This window comes from Myotis yumanensis, unplaced genomic scaffold, assembly GCF_028538775.1.
Source record: "Myotis yumanensis isolate MYYU_CA2020_CCGP unplaced genomic scaffold, mMyoYum1.0.hap1 SCAF_7, whole genome shotgun sequence".
In the NCBI taxonomy this organism is placed as follows: domain Eukaryota; kingdom Metazoa; phylum Chordata; class Mammalia; order Chiroptera; family Vespertilionidae; genus Myotis; species Myotis yumanensis.
The window spans coordinates 75,534,312-75,561,527 of NW_027223758.1; the positions used below are offsets into that span (position 1 = coordinate 75,534,312).

Genomic DNA, 27,216 nt, shown 5'->3' on the forward strand with positions numbered 1-27,216 from the left:
AGCAGGAAAAGGACCATGGATGTCTTTGATTCTTTACCATGTAAGCCACATACAGAGGTACAGAAGTCAAGATACAGATGATAAACATACGGTACCCAGGGGCTGAAATCTTCCTCCCCGGCTATGAATCCCATGGAGGGAGAAGCCTGGCCAGTGGTTGAACAAATGTGCTGAGTGAGCAGTTGAAGAAACACCTTGTGAAACTACTCCTTCTGACTCAGCCTCCAGCTTCCGGTCACGATCTGAGCTGAAGGCAAACACTGTGTGTGTGTGGGGGGGGGGGGGGGGGGGGGGGGGGCGGGGGGGCGGTGCTGCTCTGCCCAGCTTGCTCTTCTGTGACCCCTGCCCCTCTCCAAGAGGCTGGTGGGGCACAATCTACTGGCTCCTACCCATTGTCTATCCCCTCTTCTCCTTCACTAACCATAGCATAGTTTTGATCATGGCAGATATGTCTCGTCTTTGGCAACATATCTCCTTTTCCAGCCTCCCTTACAGCTACAGTAGCCATGTCACACAGCTCTGGCCAATGAGACACGCACAGAAGTCTACTGGGGAGGAGCCTGTGAGAAAATTTTTGCATTCCTGGTAAAAAGCTTGACTTATTCTGCTTGACTGTGGATGTAATGCCTGGAGCTGGGGCAGCCGTTTTATAACCATGAGGGAAGAGACTCTGAGGCTGACACGGTCATGCTGTCCAACCAACCCCAGACCCCGTGGAGCTGTGTTGGCTGAAATTGGGGCTGGAACCTGCCCGGTAATGTGGAGGGTTTGGTCTCGAGGCCCTGGGAGTCTTTAGAGAAGGGAGAGGTTGGGGGCGGGGGTGGTCATGAGATATGCAGAAAAGCAAAGCTGTATTTGTTGAAGCCGCTGCAGCCAAATGCATTTCTAACTAACAGGGTAGTTACTGAAAATGGGGTTCAGAGAGGTGACATGACCTCCCAAGGGCACAGGATAAGGCTCCAGGCAGAGCTGGGGCTGGAATCTGACTGAGCTGTTGATGCAGAACACCTGCTGGGCCACTGCCCTGCCTCACATGCCCCCCGGCAATTGTACCAGTGTCTCCCATGGGGTAGCCTGGTTTCAGCCTTGGGGTGACAGGCACTGAGGAAGGGACACCATTCCTGACCTTGTGAAGCTCAGGTATTCCCAGGGTGGGTTCCCAGTGAAAGGAGCGTGGGCCCTGGAGCCAGACTTCTCCCTGGCCATGCGGCTTCGAGCAAGTCCCTTTACCCCCATGTCCCCTTCCGCAGGAAGGCACTGGCAGTGTCCTGAGAGCACCTGCGCACTGCTGCCTTGACCGGCGGGTGAGATAATAGCGGTGATGTGTCTGGCCCACAGGGACACTCAGTGAATGGCAGTTGCCATGTGGCCAGAGAGACAGGCTTCTGCTAACTGCCCTCCCACTCAGGAGTCTGGAGTCAGGAGTCAGAGCAGACCTGCTGCCGATGTGGGTTAGAGCAGTCTGGGAGAGCTTCCCGGAGGAAGGCGTGTGGGCTTGGAGCTAAGTCCTGAAACTCTGAGAGGACTGTGGTGTGTGGGCAGTGGGAGGCAGGAGGGAAACTAGGGATTGCTGCGGATCTGAAGTCACGCCCAGAGTGAGCAGGAGGCCAGTGACTCATCTACCAGGAGTTGATTCAGGCCTGCAGGCTGGCTGCACGGGGCGGGGCAGGAGGCTCTGCAGGGCAGCAGTGTGAGAAAGGCCTGCTTCATCCTCCAACTGCATCCTCCCTGTTCTCATCCCCAACGCCAGGAGGAAAATTCAGACTTACGACCTTTCCAATTTCCTCGCCTTTACACACTTTTGGACTCTGTTTTCCCTCTACGGAGCCCTCCCTGGTCATTCCAGCTCACAGTCATCTCCCTCTTCTGAAATGTAATGGGACATATGGTCCAAATTGCACGCTTGATCATTTTACGTGTCTATTGTGCTGTGATTATTTCATGTATGAATGAGGAATCACCAGATTTTACTGTGGCAAAGGACCCGAGGCCATCCACACTCACATCATTGTTTTGTCACTCATAATAATACCTGGGTTATTTATAGCAACCACAGCACATATGGGCTTCACATATAAGATTTTCACCACCGAGTGAAGAAACAGGCCCAGAAAGGTCAGGTGGCTTGTCTCAAGGCACATAGCTGGTTGGTGTCCTCCATGGACAAATCATCTAGCTTGTTGGTATCATTTGACCTCTTCTCTGCTGGACACAGAGTTGGCCACACCAGGCTCACTTGCCACCAGGAACGGAGCCCCCTGCCTGGCACCCCACGCTGCTCTCATCAAGAATGCCAACAAAGGCCTTTGATCAAAGCACACACGGGAGCCACAGCGAGCTGGGGCCGGAGAGACCACATGCTCCCGGACTCCAGACCTTTTCTCTTTACAACTGTTTTCACAAAGAACAGAAAAATAAAGAACCATACCACTTTCTGACATCTTCACCCACGGTTGCCCATCTTTGATGGGACATGGCAGCTCCCCATTCAGGAATGACGCAGGCCGACAACACTGGCCCTAGGCTCTCTGCTTGCCCTGCACACACTCTCTAGAAGAAACTCTTCCAGTCCTAACCCACATCCATCTGGCACCAGGAGCTCACACACACATTCCACTTCCCAGCCTCCTGTTCTGGCGAAAGGTCAGCAGGCCCTTTAGGAGCCTCCCCTGGACCCACGGGGCCATGTCCACCCCTCTGGCTGATCACACGTGCAGGAAAGCTCCCCTCACTTCTGTCACCGCCCACCACCCAGACACACACCTGCGCCAGCGGCGACTGCCCAAGCACCTTCCACACAGCATTTCCTTCCTACAAGCAAGACCGCAGAGTGAGACCTCGTCTTTCCAAACATAACCCTGCAGCCTGAACTAAGCTGACAACTTTCCAGAGGGGCCTGGAGGGAATGTGGATGGGACAGGAGCCGTGAGAATGGACCTGCTCCAGTGCCACTGGGAGGTGACAAGGCCAGCAGTCAGCGAGGTCGATGAGCAGAAAGAGAAGCCATGCCCCCGCTGCCCTCTAGCTCTGACCAGCTCCAGGCACAGGAGCAGGCACAGGGAAGCACTAAGTCCGGGGCTACTGAAAGGTGAAACATAGAGTTAACCTGGCAGCATGGGACCAAGGGGCTGTGCCAGGTGCCCCGGGGGATTGGAAAGCTTTCAGAGGGGGCCGGAGCGTATTTACAGAGGAAGTAATGTTGGATTTGGGCCTCCAAGGGTGACTTGAAACCTCCAGGCAGAGGGAATGGTGTGAAAAAGAGGGACTTGAGGGAAGGTGATGTGCAGGCTCCATGGGTCTGGGAGGGCCTATGGCCAGGAGAGGAGTCTGCTACCCGGCTGCTTCTTAGGGGCGACAGGAAGCCTGCAGGGGACTTAGTGGTCAGAGCTTTATGATAATCTGGGCCACCCTATGAAGAACACATTGGAGGGGTGAGAGTCTGGGGGCAGGAGCCACCGTGGTGCTGTGGGCTCCTCTAGGACACTTGAATTTGTCACAGTCTCTCTCATCCGAACTCCTGGGAACTCCCATCACTACCATTTTGCAGAACATAAAGCTATTTCTGGATCGTAGCTGTCTTCACACTCGCCTCCCAAACCTGATTGTAGCTCCTCCCGCAAGGGGCTGGCTTTCCCATCTTTGTCTGACGCCAGGCACCCGGCCTCCCATGAAAGAACTCTACATGGGGCAGGTGATCCATAAAAATGGTTGCTGCTGATCTGGGTGATGGCAACGGTGTTCCAAACCACACCAGGGCAAATGCTGAAGGCTGTCGTGAAATGCCTGCCTGCTTTCCTCAGAAAGAGACTTGAGCAGAGGGTGGGAAAAAGGCTTATGGCTGAGGAGTAGGGGTGGCTGTGCCACGGGGTCCAGCCCTTCACTGCGGCCCTGCCCCGGAGCAGATCCGCAGGGGCGGGCAGGCTGGCTGGTCTGCATCGGGGAGAGACATATGTGACCTGTGCTCTATTGCGCTTGTTACAGATGGAGCCAGGAAGTGGAGAGCAGGCAACACTCTTCCTCACCCTCCCACTCTCCCCTCATGTCTCTGTCATCTTAAGTGATGTGAGTAATGCCAAGTCTATTATTCTTAGAATTTTCAAGAACGTCAGAGCTCGAAGGGACTCCAGGGCAATCTGTGCCACCGCCTCCTTTCACAGTGTAGAAGATGAAGGCCCAGAGAGGTTCCAAGCTGAGGGTTTTGCCCAGGACACCTGTCTTGTTTGGGACAAGCTGAACCTGGCGTCCAGGTTCCCTGACCCCCAGCCAAGTTCTGTCCATGATCTCACAGGGCCTCTCATCTCCTCTAAGTTAGATATGACGGCTGTGAACACAGAGACTCTCTGGTTCTTCCAGACAAATCGTTAGGGGGTCTTACTGAATACAGGCCATGGCCAGGCCTAGGGTCTGCCAGGAGGGCAACAGAGAAGACACCATGGTCCCTATGGGAGTTGAGAGACACTTGCCTGAAAAATATGGACACCTTTCCACCTGGGCCAGTGTGGGCAGGTGAGGGAAGAGGAGAGGCAAGGTCTGAGGGTGCCCCAAATGGAGCCTATGTGTCCACTGGCCTCAAAGGACAGATGAATATTTCTCTTTAGGGAATATGGGGGAATAAGAAAGATTGTGTCAATTATTTCCCCGAGAGAGGAAAAAGGAAGCATTTCCCCAGGGGAGAGATGTGGAGGAAGGGCTGGTGGGACCTCTCTTTCTTACCCATCACCCTACCCTTGAAACTCAAACATTGAAAACTGGTTTTCTTCCCACCATGGAAGAGCTGTAGGGCTGCCCATTTCTCAGTGTTACGGTCCAATTGTGTTTCCTTCCAAAAGATGTCGAAGTCCTAACCCCTGGTAGAGGGTCTTTGCAGATGATCAAATTAAGATGACGTCATTAGAGTGGGCCCCAATCCCAAATAACTTATCAAAATGGGAAATTTGGACACAGAGACAGACGCGCACGCAGGGAAGATGATGTGAAGACATAAAAACACCACTTATGAGCCAAGGAACCCCCGAGACTACCAGACATGAAGACAGGATTGAGTCAGATTCTCCCTCACAGCCCTCAGGAGGAACCAACCTTGCCAACACCTTGATCTTGGACTTTTAACCTGAGAACTGTGAGACAATACATTCTTGTTATATAAGCTCCCCCCCCCCCCCCCCCCGGCCTGGTTTCTGGTCCTTGGTTACAGCAGCCCCCAGACTAATACACTCAGTGAGAAGAAAAGCAGCAGGGCCAGGTGGCTGGAGGTGAAACTGGTTTGCACAACTCCACCTTCTGATGCAGAAACTCAGCAGGTGGCAGGAGCTGGGAGAGAAGATGCACGAGCTGATGGGGCCCAGACTCACCACACAGAATCAAAACCTAGCTCTGTGTCTACAGGACAGATGAGTGGAAATACATCACATCCCTCAAATAAAACACTTTGATTGTGCCAATCACTAGAAGTTGTAAAACTATCCCGAAGAATTAACGGCTTCCGTACATGCTAACTACATCCATCATAAATTCGTCTTTAGTTTCTGTTATCATATCACTGTCTCTGGGGACCCCTGTCTTGTCATCATCTGCCCTTTATAATTTATTCATCTTGTTCTTGCCTGCATCCTTTCTACTTATCATTCATCTTTACAAGTTGTACATAAAATTAGATGGATCCTTTCGTGGCAGGGCTGTCAGGGAGGAGATGGGCTTCATCAGGGAAGCCCCGGGATAGCTGGTGGGGGTCCCCCTAGAGTCCCTGTGGGGACCCAATTAGAGGTGGAGTGGGCAGAAGAAGAGAGAGGGAAGGTGGGAAGGAAGGAGGAAGAGAGGAGACAGGAAAGGCAAATGAAAAGGAGAAAAGGTAGAAAGGAGAGGGGAAAAGCAGAAGAAAAAATGACAAGAAGGGAGAAAAAAGAGGAAAAAAAGACAAAGAAAGGAAGACAAAATGGGACTCAGGAAAATGAAAGTGAGAGGAAGAGGGCAAAAGACAGGAGACCATCCTGACACAATGATGCCAGAAATTCAATTGAACTTAAAAAATATATAATTTTCCCATCTTTCCTGGTAAACTCAAAGAAGGTCACATTGAATTTCCATGGAAATGACCCGCCTTGAGTTGGAGTGACATGAGTCAGGAGGTGTGATGGCAGCGATGCTGCATGTCTACTTGGCTGAGCCAGGGGTGGGGGTGGGGGTGGGAGATGGCCCAGAGGAGCGTGCAGGTTTGCTTTGTATTCTCAGGTTGCCAGAGTGAGGGCACAGAAGCCAATCTTTAGCTAGTGAATTGGAACTTTAATGTTTACCAAGCAGATCCAGCTCCCACTCTCCCCACCCTCTCCCCCTGCCGGCTTCTTCTCCTCCCTTCTCCTCTGCCAGCTCCCTCTTGGCTCTGCTTCCAGGCCTCCTGCTAACTGGACCCAGCTCTTCCCCTAGCAGCCCTGGTGAGGAGCCCTTTGCTGCCAGAGGAGCAGAGTGCTGGCCACCGCTGGCCATGTCCCCTGCTTTTCTCTCATCAGAGTTTCTCCCGTGAGGCCCTACACTCCTAACTTTGGAAACAGATGAGCTCTTCCTGGAAGAAATTCCCTGCAAAGTCCCAGAGGCAGGGGGAGCTGGGACTGAGCAGTAGGGACCTTTTTAAGGAACAGAATTCTTCCAAAAGGCTCCCTGTGCATGCTAAGCCCCAGGCAGCTCTCAGCGGATATCTGCCCAGCTCACAGCTTCTGACCTGTCATGTGTTCCTTGTGTCTAGGCTGGTTCTCAGAACAGTGTTCCCCCCTGACATACCCATCTTCCTCCCAACTCTCTATGCCTACCTATCCAACATCCGGAACAAAACCTTTGGGGAACTCCTGCACCCGATAGTCATCTGTGTCCTCTCTAAAGCAACCGTGGCCCTAGAAAAGAGAAGTGGGTATCCTGGGCTTTCCTAGTGGATCTAGGATTGGGTCTGGCTTGGCAACTTATGAATTGTGTGACCTTGGGCATATTGTTGAACCTCTCTCTTCCTGGGTGTCTTCATGTACAGGGATAATCATGATAAAATGAGATAATGGAGATAACATGCTTGCATCATGCCTGTCAGATAGTAAGTGCTTAATAAATATGTTATTATTATTGAGCAATTGTCCACACTACCTATATTATAGCAACGTGCTATCTGATATCACTCTCTCTGTGTGTGCGCGCTTCTGTGTGTGGCTTCTGTCTGCAACTTGGATATCTCTAAGAGGGGTGGGATACATTTTTCTAATCTCTGTGTCTGCCAGGTCTCCAAGCACAGTGCTCAGCACACACTGAGAAAATACTTGTTGATGGATTGAGAAACTGCCCCATGTTGACTGTGCCCCATAAATAGTGGAACAAACATTGAGAATAGAAGAGGGTGGGCTGGAGAGAGGCAGGGGGCCAGGAAAGTGAGATGGAGAGTGTGAGGGAGAGAGAAAGACGAAGAGTGGAATCAGCCTAGATGCTGACAGAAAACACTGAGCACAAGGAGCCTGATGAGGGCCTGTGGTTTAGTAATTTCATTCTCCTGAAGTCATGGCAACTCAAAAAGTGAGAATCCATTTGTGACACTGGTCCAGGGATGGCTCCATCAGCCATCCTTTGGTTAGGCTGGTTCTGAATAATGACGTCAGGTATGCTGATCTCTGAGTTGTAAGAACAGACACTGTGGTCTGGTTTCTGAGCTCCCACTGATCCCAAGAGAGACGTCAGCTCCTCTCCGTCCCCAAATAAGAACACATGTGAGGGGTGCCTCTAGTTCTGTCTTTGTTATTGTTTTGGTTGTGGTTGTGTGTCTGTGCATGACAACAATGGGGTTGTTTTCCCTGCTGCCAATAGGATGCTAGCTCTGTAACTTGCTGGGAAAGAAACAGAATGGGCTGCCTGCATTACCTTCTCCCCTCCTTGTCTTCTCAGTGAGAAAGTGGAGGGCTGGTTTTAATGGATTGACTTTAATAGATTTTGAAGTCTGGAAAAGTGCCTAAATTGCTGAGGTTACCAGTTTTCCAGGTTCTTTTTTTCCATTTCTTTCTCTTCAGTCAGACATAGAGTGAGCTCACTGGGGCACCTACCGTGGTCACCACAGCCCAGAAGAGGTCTCTTTCTGCCCCAGCTCCAGCTGACAGGGACACCCATTATTTCTTTGGGCGAGGGTATTTTGCTTGGTCCTGTCCCTGCATTTGCTAGTGGCACACATTCTCTGATTTTAAAGGAGAGAACCAACCAACAATAATAACACCAGCTCTGCTTTCTGGAATCCAAATGGCTCCACCTTAAAGCATAATTTTTTTTGGTCATTTTATTTTCATTTGCCTCCATGTGAGTTTGTACAGGGACTATGTGCCCTGGGAAGTTTGAGCTGCAATCCTGTCTTTCCTCCTGGCCTCTCCCCCTGTGGGCTGTGCCAGCCCTGAGAATTGTGATGAGGTCTTTGAGGCCATGAGTCTCCCTGTGAGGCCTTTGAAGAAAGGCCAGCATTCCAGGCACCTCAAGGAGACTCTAGGCTCTGTTTTAGCTCTGCGGTTGGACTCTCTCCTCAGCCCTCCCACCTCCCCAAATACATTCACATTTTCTTTCTGTCCTTTCTTCAAAACTTGCCCAACTCGTCTTTGTGATTTCAGAAAAATGCCACTGGATCTCCCAGTATGAAGGATTAGCACAGATTATGGGGAACAGTGTTAATTATCGGTGGAAGGGGGGCCGGCGCGTCGCTCCAATGTGCTCCTGATTTCCCCTGGGCCTTTCTGCCTGGTAATAAGCCTTCTTTAATCTGGCAGGCCCCTTAGTGAAATCAGCACCACGGACAGTGGTATTGATTGCTTCTGAGAAACCATCACAGCTGCTCAACCAAATTACCTTTGATATGTGACCTTTAATGTAATTACTGCAACATCAAAGTATTTCTATAAATTATTAAAGAACTAATACACTCCATCATTTAGCTATTCTCTTATATGTAAAATAAACAACTACAAGTTAATGCTAGATCCAGAACAATCCACATTTGCTACTGAAATTCCCCGACCTGGGCCTCTCCCTCTTCAAAAATCCTAAACCTCCCCCTCCCACTTCCTCTTTCTGTTTCCCCATCTACCAGGCTTTCAGCCATCACGAAACTCCCCAGCAATCTCTCTCAAGCTGATGAAGGGCCTCCTATAACAATGTGGTATTTTCTATTCCATATGGGTGGCTCTAAAATATGTCACAATCTCCCCCCGACACAAAGTACCATAAACAGTTTATTAATCAGCACAAACCGTTCTCAGGAGCCTTTGATTATCTTACCCCGTGGCTTTGTGCCTCACACATAACATGGGGCGACGTGGCGCTTATTCCTGCCATGTTACAGAGGGCACCCAGAAAGTAATTACTATAATATATGTGCATGTAGCCGCGCCACTAAAAACCAACCGGGGAACGGCCACCGTGCCAGAGCTGGGCTCCACATAAAAACCCGTGCGGGACACGATTTCCATACATTTGCATCCGGGGGTATGTTATTAAGATGATTCAGTCCCGAGCTGTGCAATCACAAGTACAAAAATACAATCCAAAGGCTGTCTTAACGGAAGGAAGGCCCTCCCCACCCCTAACCGGGTAAAGCAGGAGCTCTGATACAAAGGAAAGGCTGCCCCCACCGGGGTTGCTTTTCTCTCCCGTCTCCCTGGTTAACCTTTCCTGCTGTGGGGCCGGAATGGCAACGTGTGTTTACATACTGCTGGCTGGGTAAGATTGTAAACATGCATATGTAAACATTAGTGAGCACACGTATAGAACACACGTGCTTCCCCGCAGTGCCCATTGCATAATACAGCTTGAACCCGGTATATTTGATCAAATGATGCCCACAAACACTCCTATCTTTCCATGTATCTTTACATACTCCATGAGCTGTATATCTCAGCTCCAGAATCTCCCTCCCCGCCCCCAGTCTCTCTGAACCCACAGGAGACACCACGCAGACCCCTGACCTGAGAAACGCTTATTTTATGGTGATGAACTAGCCTCAGTAATAGCCACGGCTGATATCACACCCAGTTAGGGGGGACATAAATAATTCCCCCACCCCACCCCACCCCCCCCACAGGAGGAATAAACCAGGGCTGAGGCGCGATAGTTTATCAAAGACCAGGGCTGGCTCCTTCAATAAACACGGTGATCTCACTCCGGCGCCAAGCCTGGATGGGGAGGCGCCCCCTCCCCTCTCGCCCCGAACCCCACCCTGGGTACAGCCCGCATCCGACGTAGATTGGCTGGTGCTCTGGCGGCACCGCACCGGGGCCCCCCGTGGGACGGGCTGGAGGCCACTCCGGGGGCCAGACACCCGGCGGGCGTGCCTGCCTCGGGCTGCCGACACGGGAGGTGCAGGGGCGGGGGGGGGGGGGGGGGGGGCGTGGAGACCCGCTCAGCAGGGGAGGAGCCCCGCCCGAGATTCGTGGTGGCGGTAAAAGGCGCCCCTTCCCGGGATTCCGAGGGACCTGGACGACGGGTGCGGGGGCCACCTGGCCAGGTCGCCTCGCTGCACTAGGGGGCGAGGGGGGGCGCGAGCTGGGGATGGAGCGGAGGCGCCCACCGGGACCGCGATCCTCCCGCGGCCGGCTGGCCGCTGCGCAGCCCGGCCTCCCGAAGTCGCCCCCTGTCGGCGCGCCCGTCGCTCGCGCTCGCGGACGACACTTACCCCGGGCAGGGTCTTCTGCTCGTGCAGCGCGCTCTGGGCCTTCAGCGCTGACTCACGCTCGCAGTAGGTGAGGAAGGCGCAGCCTGCGAGGGAAGCAAGCGGCGAGAGGGTCAGTGGGCGCTCGGGCCGCCGCCGCCGCGCCCGCCCGCCGCCCTCCGTCTCAGCCCCTCCCTGCGCTGGGTCCTTCTCCCCACCTCGCTCGCTTTCTCTCCCGTGCGCTCCTCTCGAGCCTTCCTGCCTCTCCGTGTGCCTGCCTGCCTGCCTGCCTCTCGTCCCTCGCGTGGTTACTGTTCTGTTTCCCTCCCTCGGCAAAATCTCCCCACCCTGCATCTTCCCCTCCACGCCCCCTCTCCCCATAGTCTCTTCCTGTCCCCATTCCCTGGCACCTCGGGGGCCTCTGCCCTCTCCCTTCAGACCTCTCTGCCTCCCTCCCTTCATCTGTTCCTCTGGGCGCTGTTCTGTCTGTTTCAGCTCCAGCCCCAGTACCTCCCAAGGGCAGCTTTCACCCCTCGCCCCAGCACCCCAGGCCACACTGGACCATGACATCCTGTGGTGGCCTCCTGCAGGCGTGCTGCTGGCTGCTTCATCGAGGATGATGGGGGGACCCCCTTGGCCTTCCAAATACAGGCTCCACCAGCAAGGAGGACCCAGGCCAGGCTGTCCTAATAAAGTGAACGGGGCTGCCCACGTGCCCCTGCCCTCGCCCACTGTGCAGTGATAGCTTCACACCCGTCCCAGTCTTGGGCAAGGCTGGGCCTGAGGCTGCCCCTTGCTCTGCCTCTAATTCCCTGGGTGACCCCTGCAAATCACAGCTCCCAGCCTGCGTTGTTCTTCTCTGTGAACAGAGAGGTTGGCCCATTGGTCTCCAAGGTTCAGCCTCGCTTTCCCCTGGAGGGAGTCTGACAGTGCCTCACCAGGAAATCCGGATTTTAAGAGCCCGATTCCTGACTCAAGGGGTGACTTTTTAATGCCGGCCTTTTAGGCACAGTGACAAGGCAAAGAGAATGCTTGCTGAAGGGAGAGTCTTTCTGAAAGTTCCCTCAAACTGCCCAGTGCTGGGGCCTCTTCCTCTGCCCCCAGACCTGGCCGAGTGTGACTTGGGAGGCCTGCCAGGCTCAGAACGACAGGGAAGGTAAAAAAGCCAATTTGGGCCAACAGCAGGCTTGGCCTGGGGAAAAGTGGTCTGACACTTCCCAACGCCACACATGGCCCCAGAGAAGGCACCCTGTAGGCTGGCCACTTCCCTTGTTTCACGGTTTTCTTTCCCTCCCTTGTTTCACTCTCTCATTATCTCCCCCCCCCCTTTTTTTATTTGCTCTCACAGTCACCTCGCTTGGTATGCCTCTCCCCTCATTCAGACCTCTCCCAATCCCATCCATCTTACAAGAATCTGATCAAGGCCCACTTCCTCCAGGCAGCCCTCCTTGATTGGTTTAGTCCATCTCAAGCCAACTTCCTTCCTTAACTGTCCACAGCTGACCATTTGGTCATTCTTATGGCCATTTATCATCAACTGTCCCCTGAGTCCCATTGTGAGTCAGATTCTGTGCCAGGCCTGGTGGCCCCCTCTTTTCATGAGGCCTGCAGGCTAGTGGTGCCAATCTGGTGCCAATGCCAGCCCTTGTTATCAGGCTTGCTCTGGCTTCTTATTTTCTGAGATGCAGAGTGCTCCCAATGTCCTCTCCAGTCCTGAACCCTCCACCAACCAGTGAAACCTCTTTCCTCCTCTCCCAATGTAGAAACTAGTCCTGGCTCCCTTCCTTTCCTGGCTTCAGAGAGGATTTTGGAAGGCAATATATGTGTAAGGGGGACAGAGAAATGGAAGGAAGGAAGCAGGGAGAGAAAGCTGGAAGACAGGACTCTCAGGGTCCCCATGGGCTCTCTGCCCTTCCTCCAACTCCTGCCCCAGGCTGGGAGGAGCTCAGTGGCAAGGAGCCCCTCCCACTCCGCCTCATCCCTCCCCATTCAGACCCCAGGCCACCCTCCCCCTCAGCCTCCCTGTTTCTCCCTCCTGGTCATGGCAGACGATTATTGATGGAGACACAAAGGGGACTGAAATGAATAGCGGTCAGAGGCCCCTGTGACGTTGTCCCTCGTGCTGCTGCCTTCCTCTCTGGAGTCTCTTTCCTCCTGTCCCTCTCTGGCCTTGTCCTCCGCCTGCACCTGCCTGCAAGGAGGAGGCTGCCGCTGTCTAGCTGTGTGCAGGCAAGCCAGCTCAGGACAAGGTCAGGGGCAGGTCTGGAGAGGGAGGAGGAGGGAGGAGAAGGAGGAAGAGAAAGAAGAGAAGGAGGGAAGAGGAGGGAGAGTAGGAGGGAGGAGGAGGGGGAGAAAGTGACCATATTGTTTCATGGCCTAGAATAACAAAGAAGGAATTCTAGATAAAAAGAAAATAATCTGGTGCTTTTGTTTTGTCCAGTTTCCAGGAATTTCCGCCACAGTTGTTGTTTTTTTACAGAACTCACGTCTGCATTTTAAGGGACCCCCAGACCCCGGGCAACCTCCCCTGACATTTCTACTCCTTGACCTCACCTCCTTCCATTTTCCCGCTTGCTCACCTCCTGGCCTCTTTCCTATTTCTCAGCCCTGCCAGGCACAGTCCGTCCCAGGACCTTTGCACTGGTTGTGCCCTCTCCCCAGAACGACCCCAGCCCCACCATCTGCATGCCTTGCTCCTTCAGTCCCCTCAGGCTTCTGCTCAACTGTGACCTCCACAGTGAGGCCTCTCCTGGCCGCCTCATTAAACATGGTAACCCGCCCCCACACATGCTCACTCTCTGATCCCTCGTCGTGGTTACTCTTCTCTTTATTGCCCCATCAGTGACATATTAATAGTGTATATTTGCTCCTTGATTAGCAGTCTCCCCACGCTCAATGGGGTTCTATTCCTGTTTCGTTCTCAGTGCCCAGAACAGGAGCAGGAACTCTGCATATTTGTCGAGAGCATTGAATTTCGAACACCTCGGCTACTTTGGAGGGGACCAATCACGGGGAATGGGGGCGGGGGGGCACAGAAGTGGTGCTCTGAGGCTGCTGGGAGCTGACCAAGGCTCCGAGGACACGGAGGCACACTGGACCTCCCTCGTGGCAGCGGACAGAGGTCGCCTGTGAGAGTTGACAGGTGGCCCGGCCGGGAGGGCTCTTTTCCCCAAGGCTTCCTCAGCCCATTCTCCTGGTGCCTGCAGTGCAGGTCCTGCCACTCCCTGATCCCTCCTCAAGGTGGCGGTCACCTGGACAGGCGGATGTGCAGTTCCAGACAGGAAGCTGTGCCAGGTGGACTCTCACCAACCGGGCCACTCACTGATTCCTCTCTTTGAACCCATTTCCTGGCCTATAAATGGGGATAGTCATTCCCCTCGTGGCATGTGGGCAGACGTACTAGCCCATGAGTATTAACAGCCTCTGCAGATCTCTGTAATTACAGAGTGAGGTGTAAACACATATTTACTCTCGTGAAGGGGGAAGTCCGAGGCAGCATCCCTTCTGCCCGGAGAGACCAGCCTAACAGAGGCTGCCGGGGCAACCCACCCTGGCCTTCTCTGTCCATCTCTGCAGCCAGTCAGATGTTGCTTCTGACAATCTACCCGGGAGATGAGTTGTCTCACTAGGGCTCTTTAAAAAGGCAGATTTGGAATGACTATCATCAGCAAATGACAAATGCTGGTGAGGATGTGGAGAAAAAGGAACCCTCATGCACTGCTGGTGGGAATGCAGACCGGTGCAGCCGTTGTGGAAAACAGTATGGACTTTCCTCAAAAAACTAAAAATGGAACTCCCATTTGACCCAGTGATCCCACTTCTAGGAATATATCCCAAGAAACCAGAAACACCAATCAGAAAGGATATATGTACCCCTATGTTCATAGCAGCACAATTTACAATAGCTAAGATTTGGAAACAGCCTAAGTGCCCATCAGCAGATGAGTGGATTAAAAACCTGTTGTACATCTACACAATGGAATACTATGCTGCTGTAAAAAAGTAGGAACTCTTACCATTTGGAACAGCATGGATAGAACTGGAGAGCATTATGCTAAGTGAAATAAGCCAGTCAGAGAAAGATAAATATCACATGATCTCACTCATTTGTAGAATATAATGAACAACATAAACTGATAAACAAAAATAGATCCAGAGGCAGAGAAGCATTGAACAGACTGTCAAACCTCAGAGGTTAGGCGGGCGGCAGGTAGAGCGGGGAGGTAAGAGATTAACCAAAGGACTTGTATGCATGCATATAAGCATAACCCATGAACTCAGAGAGTAGGGGGGTGAGGGTATGTGCTGGGGGGTGGGAGTGGTCAGGGAGAGGTCAATGGGGGGGGGGGGAGACATATGTAATACTTTAATCAATAAAGAATAAATGAAAAAAAATAAAAGTAAATTAAAAGGCAGATTCAGATAAGCAGTGACTGACCAGCGACTAACCAGCGACTCCAGGTGCTTGGAGGTACCACGTCTGCTCCCTTGCTGAAGGCAGAGCCTGGGGGATGCAGCCTGGTGGGGAGGGTGGCTTCGTGAGGAGAGTTTGCCATCACTGGGTGTTTCAGAGCATTTCAGGCCTGGGTGAAGGCCAAGGTGGGGCCTCAGAGTGGCCAGGAGAGAGAGGGTGCCCAGGTAGTGCACACAGAACCCCACACAGAAAAACTGGTGTTTCCCTTTGTTTGTTTGTTAGTTATTATGTTTGTGTTAATCCTTACCCAAGGATATTTTCCCGTTGATTTTTAGAGAGAATGGAAGGGAGACAAACAGAGAGAGCAACATCAATGTGAGAGAGAAACATCGATTGGTTGCCTCCTGCATGCACTCTGACCTGGGGCCGGGATGGAGCCTGCAAGTGAGGTACATGCTCTTAACCAACATCAAACCTGGGACCTTTCTGTCTGAGGGCTGATGCTCTATCCACTGAGCAAATCCAGCTAGGAACAGAAAAACTAGTTTTGACTTCCCTTCACAGCAGCTGAGGAGGGGCTTGGAGCTGTGAGGGTTGGGTAGGGGCCACAGCTTAGCAATCATGACATCTGTCAGGCTCACTCCCCTGTGGATGCGCTGAGGTGTCCCCAGAGACATACTCGGTGAGGCCCCTTGGGAACTCACAGTCTAGCTGGGAGATGGATTCTCTCCGGGAGCGGCTGCACCTCCACACACAACCGTGGGGAAGAGAAGGCCAGCACCAGGCTCTGAACCCGGAGCGAAGTCTGAGAAGGAAGCACCCTTTCTGGGGACGAGGCTAGCAGCACAGGAATCTCTCCCTCCTTCAGGCCCCGCAGTTGCCTTCCAAGGCCTGAACCTGCAAGCATACTCGGACTTGGGCCCACAGAGGAGAGAGCAGGGTCCACATGGCTGTTTGGAAGAGCGACAATTGAAAACCACCTGAAGCTCCCTCAGCGCAGGAATGGTTGAGTAATCTGAGAGATGAAACAGCCCTACGTGTGCCAGCACGGAAAGCAGCATTGTCAGAGGAGAAAGCAGACTGTAAAGCCACATACGACATGTGCATACAGTGGAGGCTTCTTCCAGGAGATCTGTGTGCACTCAGCTCTGTGTCTGCCCCACGGCGAGTCCGGAAGGGTCACACCAAGCTGAGGACAGGGCGTGTGGGGGCTGGGAGTGTCTCCCATGAGTTTAACTCTTTTTTTTGTTTTGATGGACACCTTTGGATGTAGAATATATTCATGTATCACTTGCATAACTAAAGATTTAAAAGGTCTTTGCCAAAAGAGGAGGATGGAATAAAAAGTGGCTGGTTGAAAATGGGGGAGCCAGACAGGAGGTAGGACTCATAGTCCATTTTGAACAGACAGCGATCACTGGGTATCAGCTTCCTGGCAAATTCTTCATGATCATGGTAAGTCCTGCGATCCCCTTGCCTCACAGCTTCCTTTAGCTCTGGGACTTTAAGCAGCTCTCTCTGCCCAGCAAGCTATAGACAGCATTCATGTTGGTTCTGTGGCCTGAAGTTCCAGAAGTTGATGTTGGGGGGATGGAATCCATGATGGCACCCAGAGCCTCCCCATCACTGCCCTTCCCTCCTATTCTGTGTGACACCGCTGGCAGGATCTGAGGGGAGACACCATGGAAACTACCCGGGAATGTCCGGGTGAGGTGTGACCTGGCCCCGGACTCCCTCCTCTTCCATCCCCCTGTCTGATTCAGAGTCAGTGTGTTTTATCTCAACCCTCCTGAACCAAGGACTTGAACAGAATAGAACAGCCTGGCGGGGCAGGAATGGACTTTGAAAATTGGCGGAGGTGGGATTGGGGGCTGAGGGATGTCAGACTTCGAGAGATAGTGCTGCCATGGGCAGCTGGTCACCGGGGCTCCCTGCTCGAGGTGGACTCCCACGCCCACCCATGTGGCCCACGGGGGCCTGCCTTCCCTCCGCCACTCTCAGTTCTGTATGCACTGACACTGGCCTGCACTCACTCTCCCTTATGCTGCCATTTAACCTCTTCCCACTCACTGTTCTTATTTACCTGTCCCTTCTTTTTATCAGTTTCATGTCTTGGGTCTCTGAACAGACAGTCAATTCCCTGAGAGCAGAGACAGTGCCTTCAGAATGGAGGGCCGATCATCCCGCTCAGGTGTCTGAGAGCAGGGAGACCAAGAGAGCAGTGGGGCTGAGGAAGGAGACCCACCAATTGGGGCGCTGGAGAGAGAGAGCAGGAAGCCCTGGGTGCAGAGAAGGGAGGGAAGGGGGAGGAGGGTGTGGCCAGGAGCGGTTGACAGTGCTTGTTGCCAGGCTAGGGTGTAGGGTGTAGGGTGTAGGCGGTGGCAGGCACCCTTCTCCAGCAGGGCAGCCTACGGAGGCTGGGGCAAGGGGCGCTGCTGATTCCCGGGAAGGTGGGCGGGCACCCTCTCCCACGCGGGGAAGAACACAGCACAGTAGCAGAATTAATTGCGCGGAGACGGCAGTAATTTACAAAGCCCCGTGTGCCGGTATAAAAGGCCCTTGTCATCCTGAAGCGAAGGAAGTACAATTTCCTGCCCAACTCTGAACAGGGCTGAAGCCTGGGGTGTAATCATCGTGGAGGGGAAGGCTCCCCATACGCTCCCTCCTCCCGCCCCAGCCAGGCCTTGGCTTCCTACTAATTGAATTACAGAATTAGCCAGAGGAAGGTGGCTCGAGAATGCAGAGATCTGGACTTTAATAAAACATCAGATCCTTCAGGCCAGTCACTTTTCCGGCCCTAGGGAGTGGGAGGAGGCGGGTGTGTGGGAGTCGGGGCCGGAGGGAAGGGAGCAGGAAACCCACCCACCAGCCAGACCCACAGGTCCCTGTTCAGGGTGATATCCTTAGGGGGTCCAGGAAGGTCCAAATCTCCGTTGACCTGTCCTGATCCTGAAATCGCCCCTCAGAGCATCTTTCCTGAGTGGTTCTCACCACAGGTTGCACTAGAGTATCACATAAAACACAGAGAAACTGAGGCAGAATCTGGGGAGGGGGTGGCGTGCAGGGAGAGAGGTGGGCCAGAGGGAACTCCGCCAGCTTCCCTGGAAAAAGGATGACTCGTGCTTTAAGGCCACGTCTATCCCCTCCTCCAGCCTCTGTCCCCCATGGTCTGGGTGGGCAAGGACAGCCTCGCCGTGTCTCGGAGCAGATGTCCCTTCCCCAAGCGCGTGAGAGACGCAGCTGCAGACTTCTTCCCACGGCTCCTCCTTTGGGAATGCCACCCCGGCGCTACCCTGCCTGGGTCTGCCCTGCTTTAGACCCACCTCCTGGGTCCTGCTCAGGGAAGCCCAAGCTCCTGCCCCAGCCATTTTGGTCCCACTTTCCATGGATTCCTGTGGCCATGCCCTTGTCCGCTGCCCGTGGTCTGCCCCCAGGGTGAACCTGGTCTCCACTTCTAACCTGGGAGCTCCTTGAGAATGGGCCTTTGAAACAGGCAGAAAAAGCAATCCTGGGGCCTGCCCCTGTTTCTGCCCCTTCCCCAGTGCCCAGACGCTGGGCGATCCTCGAGGCACCTTCCCAGGATCCGTCCTGGCCGTCCCAGTCCCCCTAGTCCTGTCCACCTGGCCCTTACTCGCCCTCTCCTCCCTTCTTCCCAGGAGTGCTCCCTGTGGGCATGCCAACAGTCCCTGCTCTTCTCCCTCTGTGCAGAGGGCAATGATCATCCACCACAGCCTGGCTCTGGGCTCTTCTCTTCCACCTCCATGGGGACCCCACCCTTTCCCTGCTGCCTTCCCCACACCGCCCCTTTGGAGCCCTCCTGTCCTTCTAGGAGTGACTAAGCCTCCCTTCCTCCAGAAAGCCTCCTCTGACTACCCCAACCCCCAACTCTCTTAAAGCCCTTAGCGATGGCCCCTCTCACCTGGCAGTTAGAGTACACATCTTTGTCCACTCGCTTTTACATGTGTTTGTCCAAGTGGAAATATTCTACTATAGATGCTGCTAACTCCAGGGACCCCACCCCCCCACCCCCCACCCCCGCCCCATGACAAACCCCATTGAGTGGATGCTAAGTGCACTCTGCCCCTGCCTGGGTGACAGTGAGCTGAATGGCTGGGAAGAGACAACTAGCTGCAGGGCCATCGGGTTTTTGGAGAGCGTCTGGGATATGGGCCCCTCGGCTCAGGCCCGAGTGGGGGCAGGAGCCATCCATCTTCCAGGAGGCGGCCTGAGGCCTGGGGATGGTGGGGCTGCCACAGGAGGGGGAGATGGATGGGACCCTCAGCCAATGGATCAGGGCTGCTGGCCCGCTCACCTCCACAGGGCCCTCCAGTGCTGGAACCCTACCCTTGGCCAGCATCCTGCTTTCGGGCTCAGCACTGCCCTCCTGCGTCCACTCCCTTTGAACCAGAAACTCCAGGGGAGCGTGTCTCAGAGTTAACGGGGTGTAGGAATAAGAAACTGGACCCCTCACCAACTCTACTGTGTCTCCATCATCTCAGCCCTCCTGCCTTTTGCAGCCACAAGACAGAGATGGACATGGAATGGGGGTCCAGATCTCCCCAGACCTAGACTGGGATCCCCCAGGCGCAGTCCTGCCTTTCTCTTCCTGCTGGGCACAGGCAGGGCCCAGTGAGTTCAACCTGAGGGGCCTAATGGGCTCTGCACCCCGAGGCTGAAAGGGCCAGCAGGCAGGCTTTTGCCAGGTGTCTGCCCCTGCCCGTTGCCCTTGCTTGCACCCTCGGTGCCGGAAAATTCCTTGTCTGCTGTGCACCACAACCTCTCATGGCACTATGAGAAAGGACAAAAAGTGGACATGTCATATTGACGCTCTCACCCTTTCTCAGCAAAGAGCTCCTGGTTTGTGGCCAGGGCATGGGGGCTGCCGCAGGGAAGGTGTCGGCCTTGCTAAGGCCCCGCCCACAGAGCAGTCAAGCCTGTTCTGCTGACAGGTGTGCTGGGTTTTGTTCTGCAGCCGAGGGGCTGCCCCTGCCCCCGCCCCTGCTCTGGGCCAGGGCTCCTGCTGGCCCCCAGGACAGCAAGCAGTGCTCCTTCACTTGTGCAGAGGCCTTAACTGGCCCAGGTGCTGTCCTGCCCAGGAGTCACCGAGCTTATACCGCAGAGCAGGCCAGGCCCCTGTCGTCAGCCTCTGACCCCAGGGGTGGGGGGATGGGGAGAATGGATGCCTGGGCCCCGGTAGCTGGTTTGGGGCTGAGTCCTGAAGCCCCTCTAGAGGCCCTGGGCCAGAGATGTTCTCCTCCGAACTCCATCGCCTGCACTTGAGGTCAGGGACTCGCAGATGACTTCATTCTCTTCCTACAAGAACCCAGCTGGAGTCAGCCAAGGTCTCTGGGGCCACAGGCACCTGACCTCACTCGACCCTGGCGCCCTGTCCCATGTCAATCAAAGTCAGGCTTCTCCGCAGAGGGCTCTGTCTGAGCATCAGGTTGCATTTAAAATGCATGTGGCGTTTGTTACTTGCAAGAACACCAGGATGAATGCTAGAGCTGAGAAACTGAACTGTGCTCCCTCTTAATTAACCTGGTCAGGGAGTTTAGACCTTCCTGTTTTGAATTTTCTCAGATCAGGGTGATCTTGCTGAGAAGGCTGGCCTGACTCCATGGGAATGGACCCCTGGCTCCTGGAACGCCACAGAGGGAGGGGATCTCGTCTCGGGGCTCCTTTGGCGTAGCCTAGCTGACTGCTAAGCTGTGGGAGATGGGCAACAGGCAGTGTCTGAGAGAGCCAGGCCACCTCAGCGTCTAGGAGGGAACCCACTCCCGCCCTCTGGCTTGCCCATCTCCGAGCCTGCCTGCAATCGCCTCTCGCTCTTTGCCTGTCTGGTTGGAACGGCAGAGCCTTGCTGGCTGACCCTGGCACGCTGCTGGACCCCAGTCAGACATGCTGAACGCCTCAGTGTATGGGAATGACTCTGGACGGTATCCGAGTCCTCAGTGGCCCCAGCATTTGCTGGGCTGTGTGTAGTTCTTGTGTCCACTGAGGGAGCTCAATAAATGCTTGCTGAGTTGCATGGAATTCCGGTGTTGGATTTTCCATAGTGGTTGGTCTGGCTAAACTGAGGTGGGGCTCATTTCCCCAGTAGGATCCTTCTTCCCATACAGAGCGAGGTGTGAAGGAATCCCTCCTGGGCCCCCAGCCCCAGCCAGCAACTGTCCCGGGCACAGCCACAGGGATAGCTCTTTACCCTCTGGAGGGTGGGGATCTGCCTCTCTGGCTCCTTTCTCTCATGAAAGGGGAGGGTGTCACAGCTGCAGGATAGGGAACTGAATGTCTTTCTGTCTGTGTCTCAGTCACACTGAACCACACTCTCCCACAGCTAATTTCCACGTCACTTGCAGGCCTTTGCTCGGGCTCCTCCCCGCCACCAGGATGCCTTCTCTGCTCCTGGGTCCTCTTCTAGATCCTCCCCCTGGGGTGGCCTCCCTTCCCAGACTCATCGATTCTCCTTCCAAAAAGTCCTTCCAGTTCAAGGCTTCGAAACATACAAATGAGCACTTGGTTAAACAGAGTTTTCTGTTGTTTTTATAGGTGGGAACCATGTGACCCCAACTAGACTCCAGCCTATGGAGCTGTGCCTCCCTCTAGCATCCCTGACCAAGCCCAGGATGGGGGCCTCACAAGAGAGGCTGAGCTGCTCAGAATCAGGAGGGGAGGGCGTGCACCCCGCTTTGAATGCACATGGGCACCCAGGACCTGCCCGGTGAGGTGAATTAATCTCGCCTCTCTTCTCTGGCTCCTTCCTAACGGGCCCTAATTCACTTAAAGAACAACAACAACAACAAAATAGCAGCACACCAACCAAGAAATTCCAAACTCAGCACCCAAGACAGGTTATTTTGAAAAGACCAATAGCCATGAGCCCCATATTACAGGATCAATGTTTGGAAAATGTGATTTTCTTTTCTAAAGCAGAAAAACAATCTCACACAGTCCTGGCAGGCCACGGTCCAGCTCTCATGGCGGGTGTCTTTCCCTCATGATCTTGGCCACTTAGGTCACTCTCCTGGCTGGGCATTGGGCTTCAACCCACATCAATAAGATGGTTCCATCACAGGCATTTAGCAATATCTAACCCCGGGGCTGCAGCAAAGGGGCAGTCAGCAAATGTGACTTGAGATGCTCACCTATGGGAGTTGATCCCTGGAGCTCTCCCAGCCCTCTCGGAGGTATGGAGTATCGTTCACATTGTAGGAGTGGAAGGGGCTCTGGATTTTTATAGTCAGTTGGTCCCCATCCTGGGAAGGGCCGAGCCACCATTTATAGCTGACCTTGGGAGCGCCCAAGGTGGGTGAGAGGCAGTTGGCCAACGAGGAGGGTGACCTTTGGGGAGTGGGACAGAGCATGGCATTCAGCTTGATTTCTTCTCTTCCTAGAGACCCACCCACGTGCCCTCAGAACCCACCAAGAGAGAAAACTGAGCTAATTAGTTCCTGGACTGGTAAGCAAGACTCAGACTGTGTGAATGGGATCGGAGGGAGTACTGTTAGCTGTGGATGGAGTGAAAGATGCTTCCTTCATTCATTCAATAACCACTTATTGATAGCCTGCCATTTGCCGGATAATGAAAGACATGCCCTCTGCTTTAAAGAAAACCCTAGGTAAACACGCTGGCAAGGCCAGGTGATGTGCATGCAACAAGCATACCTACCAAGCTGAGGTTTGTGCAGGGCTCATCAGTGGCCCAAATGACAACAGCAAACACTTACTGATGTTGGACATTGTTCTGACTGCTTTACATCCATTGAATCGCTTAATACAATAACTCTATAAAATGGTACTGTTATCACACCCATTTTAAAGGTGAGGAAACTGAGGCACTCAAGAGGAAAGACTTGTCCAAGATCTTATGGCCAGAGCTGGGCTGTGAATCAGGGCAGGCTGCCTGCAGGACCAATGACCTTAACCATGGGCTCTGTCACCTGATGGCGGAGAATTCTCAACTCTGCCCAGGGAGAGCGGCCTCACGGGAAGGATGTGCTGGGGAAAGGGCCACCATGTGCACAGGCAAAAAGAGGTGTGGGCTGCAGGGTGAGCTCGGGCCCATTCCCGTCCCCGTCAGAGCGCCTCCAGACACCTTCCTCAACACCTTTCTGTGGCTTTCTCATCTGTTCTCCCTCTCCTCTTCCTTCTTTCCCCTTCATTACTCCCCTGTTTTCCTTCTTTCCTTTCTCTCTCCCTCCTTTCTTTCCTTTTTTTTGTCTCAGCACCAGAACCCCATATTCTCTCTTAAGTCCCACACTGACTGCTCCAGGACACACCGTATTTTCCACCCCTAAAGGAGGCTCACATCTGACGCCCAGGTTTCTGACCCCAGCCAGCTGGTGTCTCTGAAAAAGCCATTTAACTCTGTGGCCTGACTGCATCTGGGGCCCTGGGAAAGGTCTGCCACCTGGGAGGGGGGCTCTGGCTCTGACTATAGCCGTGGCCTTGTTGTGGGGGCACCCGGATAGTTTAGGTTTACATAACCCTCGGGTTCCTTCCCCAGGAAATGGGGGTAAGGACACTTGCCCGCTGGGGTCAGGGCACCCAGCAGGGTGCCTGACACATAATTAATGGCGAATCACTCTTGCTGTGTTGTCCAGAGCAGCAGTTGTGATATATGCTCAAGGTTCCCTACCGTGTGAAAAATAGCTCTGGCATTTACACTATCTGGTGTTGTCTGCTTCCCTCGCATGGGACCAGCTCATTTGCTTGATTATTCCCACCCCCATCCATTACCACAGGGACAGGGGCCCTGTTGGTGCTCCTGCCCGCGCACAGGCCAGCACACTGGGGCTCGGAGCCACTGAGGCTTGCGTTGAGACATAGGAGGCAAGAGTGTTTTGTTTCCTTGTGTACCTGATATGCTAATGACAGGAGGAAGTAATGAGCTGAGTGACAAAGAGCTGGCTTCATGCTTCCCCAAAGAGGCACCTCTGTGTCAATTGTTTCTTTTGTGAGAGGAATTGTCAAGACCCGGGAATATGGGCTGGGAGGGATGGGGAAAGGAAAACTGGGGGTGTCTCACCCGGAAGGAGTGTAGGCCCCTGGCAGCACTACCAAGGCAGCCTGGGAGGGAGGGAGTGCATGTGGATTGAGTGCTCTGATCCATGGTACTCCCTGACTTCCCAGAGGACCCTGGAAGCTCCGGATGGCAGGGCCCACCCCATCTGCTCTGGGCCCTCGTATGCCCTCCTCCTGACACAGGGCCTAGTGCTGGCAGGAAGCACAGGTGAGGGGTGGCTTGGCATTAGAATGCCTACTAAAGACAATCTCTGACAGGTAAACCACAGCTTCCAGCAAGTTGACAGGTCTCTCTGGACCTCGGTTTCCTTTTCTGTGAAATGGGTTTGATATCCCTGCCTATGACTCTGTGTCCCCAGCCTCCAGCACAGTCCTGGCCCAATGTGGGTCCTAGCACATATTCGTCAGTGAGTGGGTGAGTGGCAGGAGGCAGGGAGCAGAAAGTGAACACTGTTCTTTTACAGAAGAGGAAAGGGATGTGTTTGCAGGTCAAGGCGACATGATCATCCCAAGAGCACAAAGCTGGTCTGTGAGAGAACCAGGCTCAGGTCCACGGCCCGGCCTGCTGGGCTGAGGGAGATCAAGTCTCTGAGAGGCTGGGAGCGCAGTGCGCCTGGGGAGGAGAGAGCAAGCAGATGTTGGGTGGTCAGCATGGAGGGCCAGACGAAATGAGGAGGAAGCAGACTGAGCCAACAGATGGAGGTGTCTCCAGCCTCTGCACCAAATTGAGGACAGGGAGAACACAGTCACCTGAGCAGGTGGAGCGAGTCCCTCCAGTGTTCCTGCTCCTGCCTTCAAGGACGGAGGGCAGTGGGCAGGGCTGGGGCAGGGTGAGGGGTAGAGGGGTGGGAGGTAGAGGGAAGCACAGGTCTGAAATGCTCACATGTCCTAGAAGCCTATATGGTTCTAGCCTCTGTTCTCAATGCCCTTGAGGGGGTTTGGGGTGGGAAAGAGGGGTTGGAAACAGGATTTTGTGGGGAACCCAAGGCCAGGGCTCATGACATGTCCCAGGTAGAGCCAACCTGAGGCCTGCCCTCATCACTCTCAAATGGGTCTGACTCTCACACTTGGCCGTGTCTCAGTCTTTGTGTCCTCAGGTTTTACCCCTTCTCTTGGCTTCCTAGAAATTTCCTTTAGATCTTTGCTTTGTCTTGGCTGAGCTGACTGTACCCCATGGCCAAGAAGGCCAGCTGGGAGAGCTGAGGCCCCGGAGGGGAAAGCTGGGCAGGGGGGTGGGTACAAGGGTGGCTGCTGGCCTGCCGCTCTGGCATTTTCACTCCTGGCAGCTGTGGCCCTCATCCCCTGGCTTCACACACCTTGGGCTGACCTCAGGGTCCCCGTTGTTATGAGGGCCAGGCTACCTGTGAGCACCGGCCCAGGACCTGGTTGAACAGAAGGTGGGAGTGACAGGCATGCAGACAGAAGGATACCCTGGATACAAGGGTCTCATGGCACAGAAGTGTGAAAAGACAAGGGCTGGACGCTGCACCTTGGATCACAGGCCCAGAGAGGGCCGCTGGCCTTCTGGGGACGCTGGCCTCTTTGTCTGTGAGATCCCAAGCTGAGCAGAAGATCAGCGCTGGCCAATCCCCGGGAATGAAAGCAGGAAGGAAGATTCAGAGTTCTGGATTTCAGTCCTGCTTCTGCTTATTCCGCCTTCAACCTGAAGGCCCAGGGAGTGGGGGGCACAGTCGAGTCCCTCTCCCCCTGGCAGGCTCTGAGGCTGCTGCCTCCATGCTTTCACCAAGTGTCCAGGAGTACCTGCTCTTTGCTCAGCCCTGGCCTGGGTAGAGAGGGGAGGAGAGGAGAGGAGACCAGACAATGAACCTCAGCAGCACCCAGCCTGGGATGGAAGGAGGGACAGAATGGGTGATGGAGGGAGTGTCCCTGGGGCCTTGACAGGGGTGGGGGGGAGAAAGAAGCAGGGGAGGGCATTCTGAGGGTTGAAGTGAGCTTGCTCTGTGGGGACCGGAACACGGCTTGGTCATCTATAGTCAGACAGTGCGCTCTTTAGAAATGCACTCCAGGGCTGGCTAGCACGGGGCTACCCCCCTTCTCCTTCTTCCCCTCTCCCTCTCTCCCCATCTCCTTCCCTTTCCTCTCTCACCAAGTGTCTGTTTGGGGCAAGTTGGGGCAGGGAGTGGAGGAGATGCACGGAGTACTGTGGGCAGCAGGCTGCCTCTGCCTCCCACAACCGGTCCCCTGTGAACTCCAGCCACTGTGCGGCTGCTTCCGTCTGCGGGTCTATATATAGCGACTGTGAGGCACACTCTGGAATTGGATTCCATGTAGCCCTCTGGACTCGAGCTAACTTTTGGGGAGTAGTTTTCCTGGGAGCCTGCCAGTCCAGTTCCTCCCTCATGAACACTAATTACTGCACAGACCTTCTCCATGAAGTCGGTGCTCAAGCCATTTCCATCCAGGCGGCTCTCCAAGACGAAATTTTTCTACTGGGAACCGACAGCCACAAATAAACCTACCATCTACTTAGCAACAGAGAACAAGGGGGTTGGGGAGGAGGGAAGGCTCCTGGAGGGCGGGAGGAGGGAGAGGGAGGAGAGAGGGGGAGGAGGGCAGAGCTGGCTTCTTTTCTTCCTCCTTTATTTTGCAGAAAGGGTGTAATCAGTGCTGTGGGAAAAGGTGGCACAGGGTGTCTCATAAGACAGCGCAGTGGCCCAGAAGGAGGGGCCAGGCCACCTACCAGGCTGGTACCAGGGTTGGCCAGGGCCCCCACTGCACCGCTGGGCACTGCTGGAGGCTGCAGCGGCCCCTGACCTCTCCAGGTTTCACTCACTCCTGCCCCACCCTCACCTTCTTCTCGCCCTGTGGGCCCACGCCCAGCTCACTGGGTCTGGCCTTCCTGAGGATGGCCTTCTCCTGCCTCTGCCTGGCGAATTCCCCGCCATCAGCCAGGAATTGGGAAACCACCCACCTGTGCCAGGCAGCACCTCCTGACCTCTCTGGGCAGCACCAGCCCCTCCATTCTGAACGCCAGGCACCAGGCAATGGGGCCTGCTCTGTCCCTTGTCTCCTTGGAGTCGGCTCATCTGTTGCCAAGGAAGGGGTGGGCACTTGAGTGAACGGGGCCTCATGGCACCAGGTCCTACCTGTTGTCCACCTGCCAGGTAGATGCCCT

The 27,216-nt window shown here is 54.4% G+C and overlaps 1 protein-coding gene across 49 annotated transcripts in view; it reads right to left on the minus strand.

Annotated features, from left to right (window-relative positions):
* The window catches only part of CELF4 (CUGBP Elav-like family member 4), a 274,994-nt gene that overhangs the window by 187,579 nt on the left and 60,199 nt on the right, over window positions 1-27,216 (minus strand). For 48 of the 49 annotated variants that reach the window (XM_070421054.1, XM_070421029.1, XM_070421070.1 and 45 more), the window contains exon 2: window positions 10,670-10,752. In XM_070421054.1, the coding sequence (XP_070277155.1) occupies window positions 10,670-10,752 (83 nt within the window). Of the gene's footprint in view, window positions 1-10,669; window positions 10,753-10,863; window positions 10,961-27,216 lie in introns of those variants that run through there. The other variant, XM_070421067.1, reaches the window with a different exon arrangement.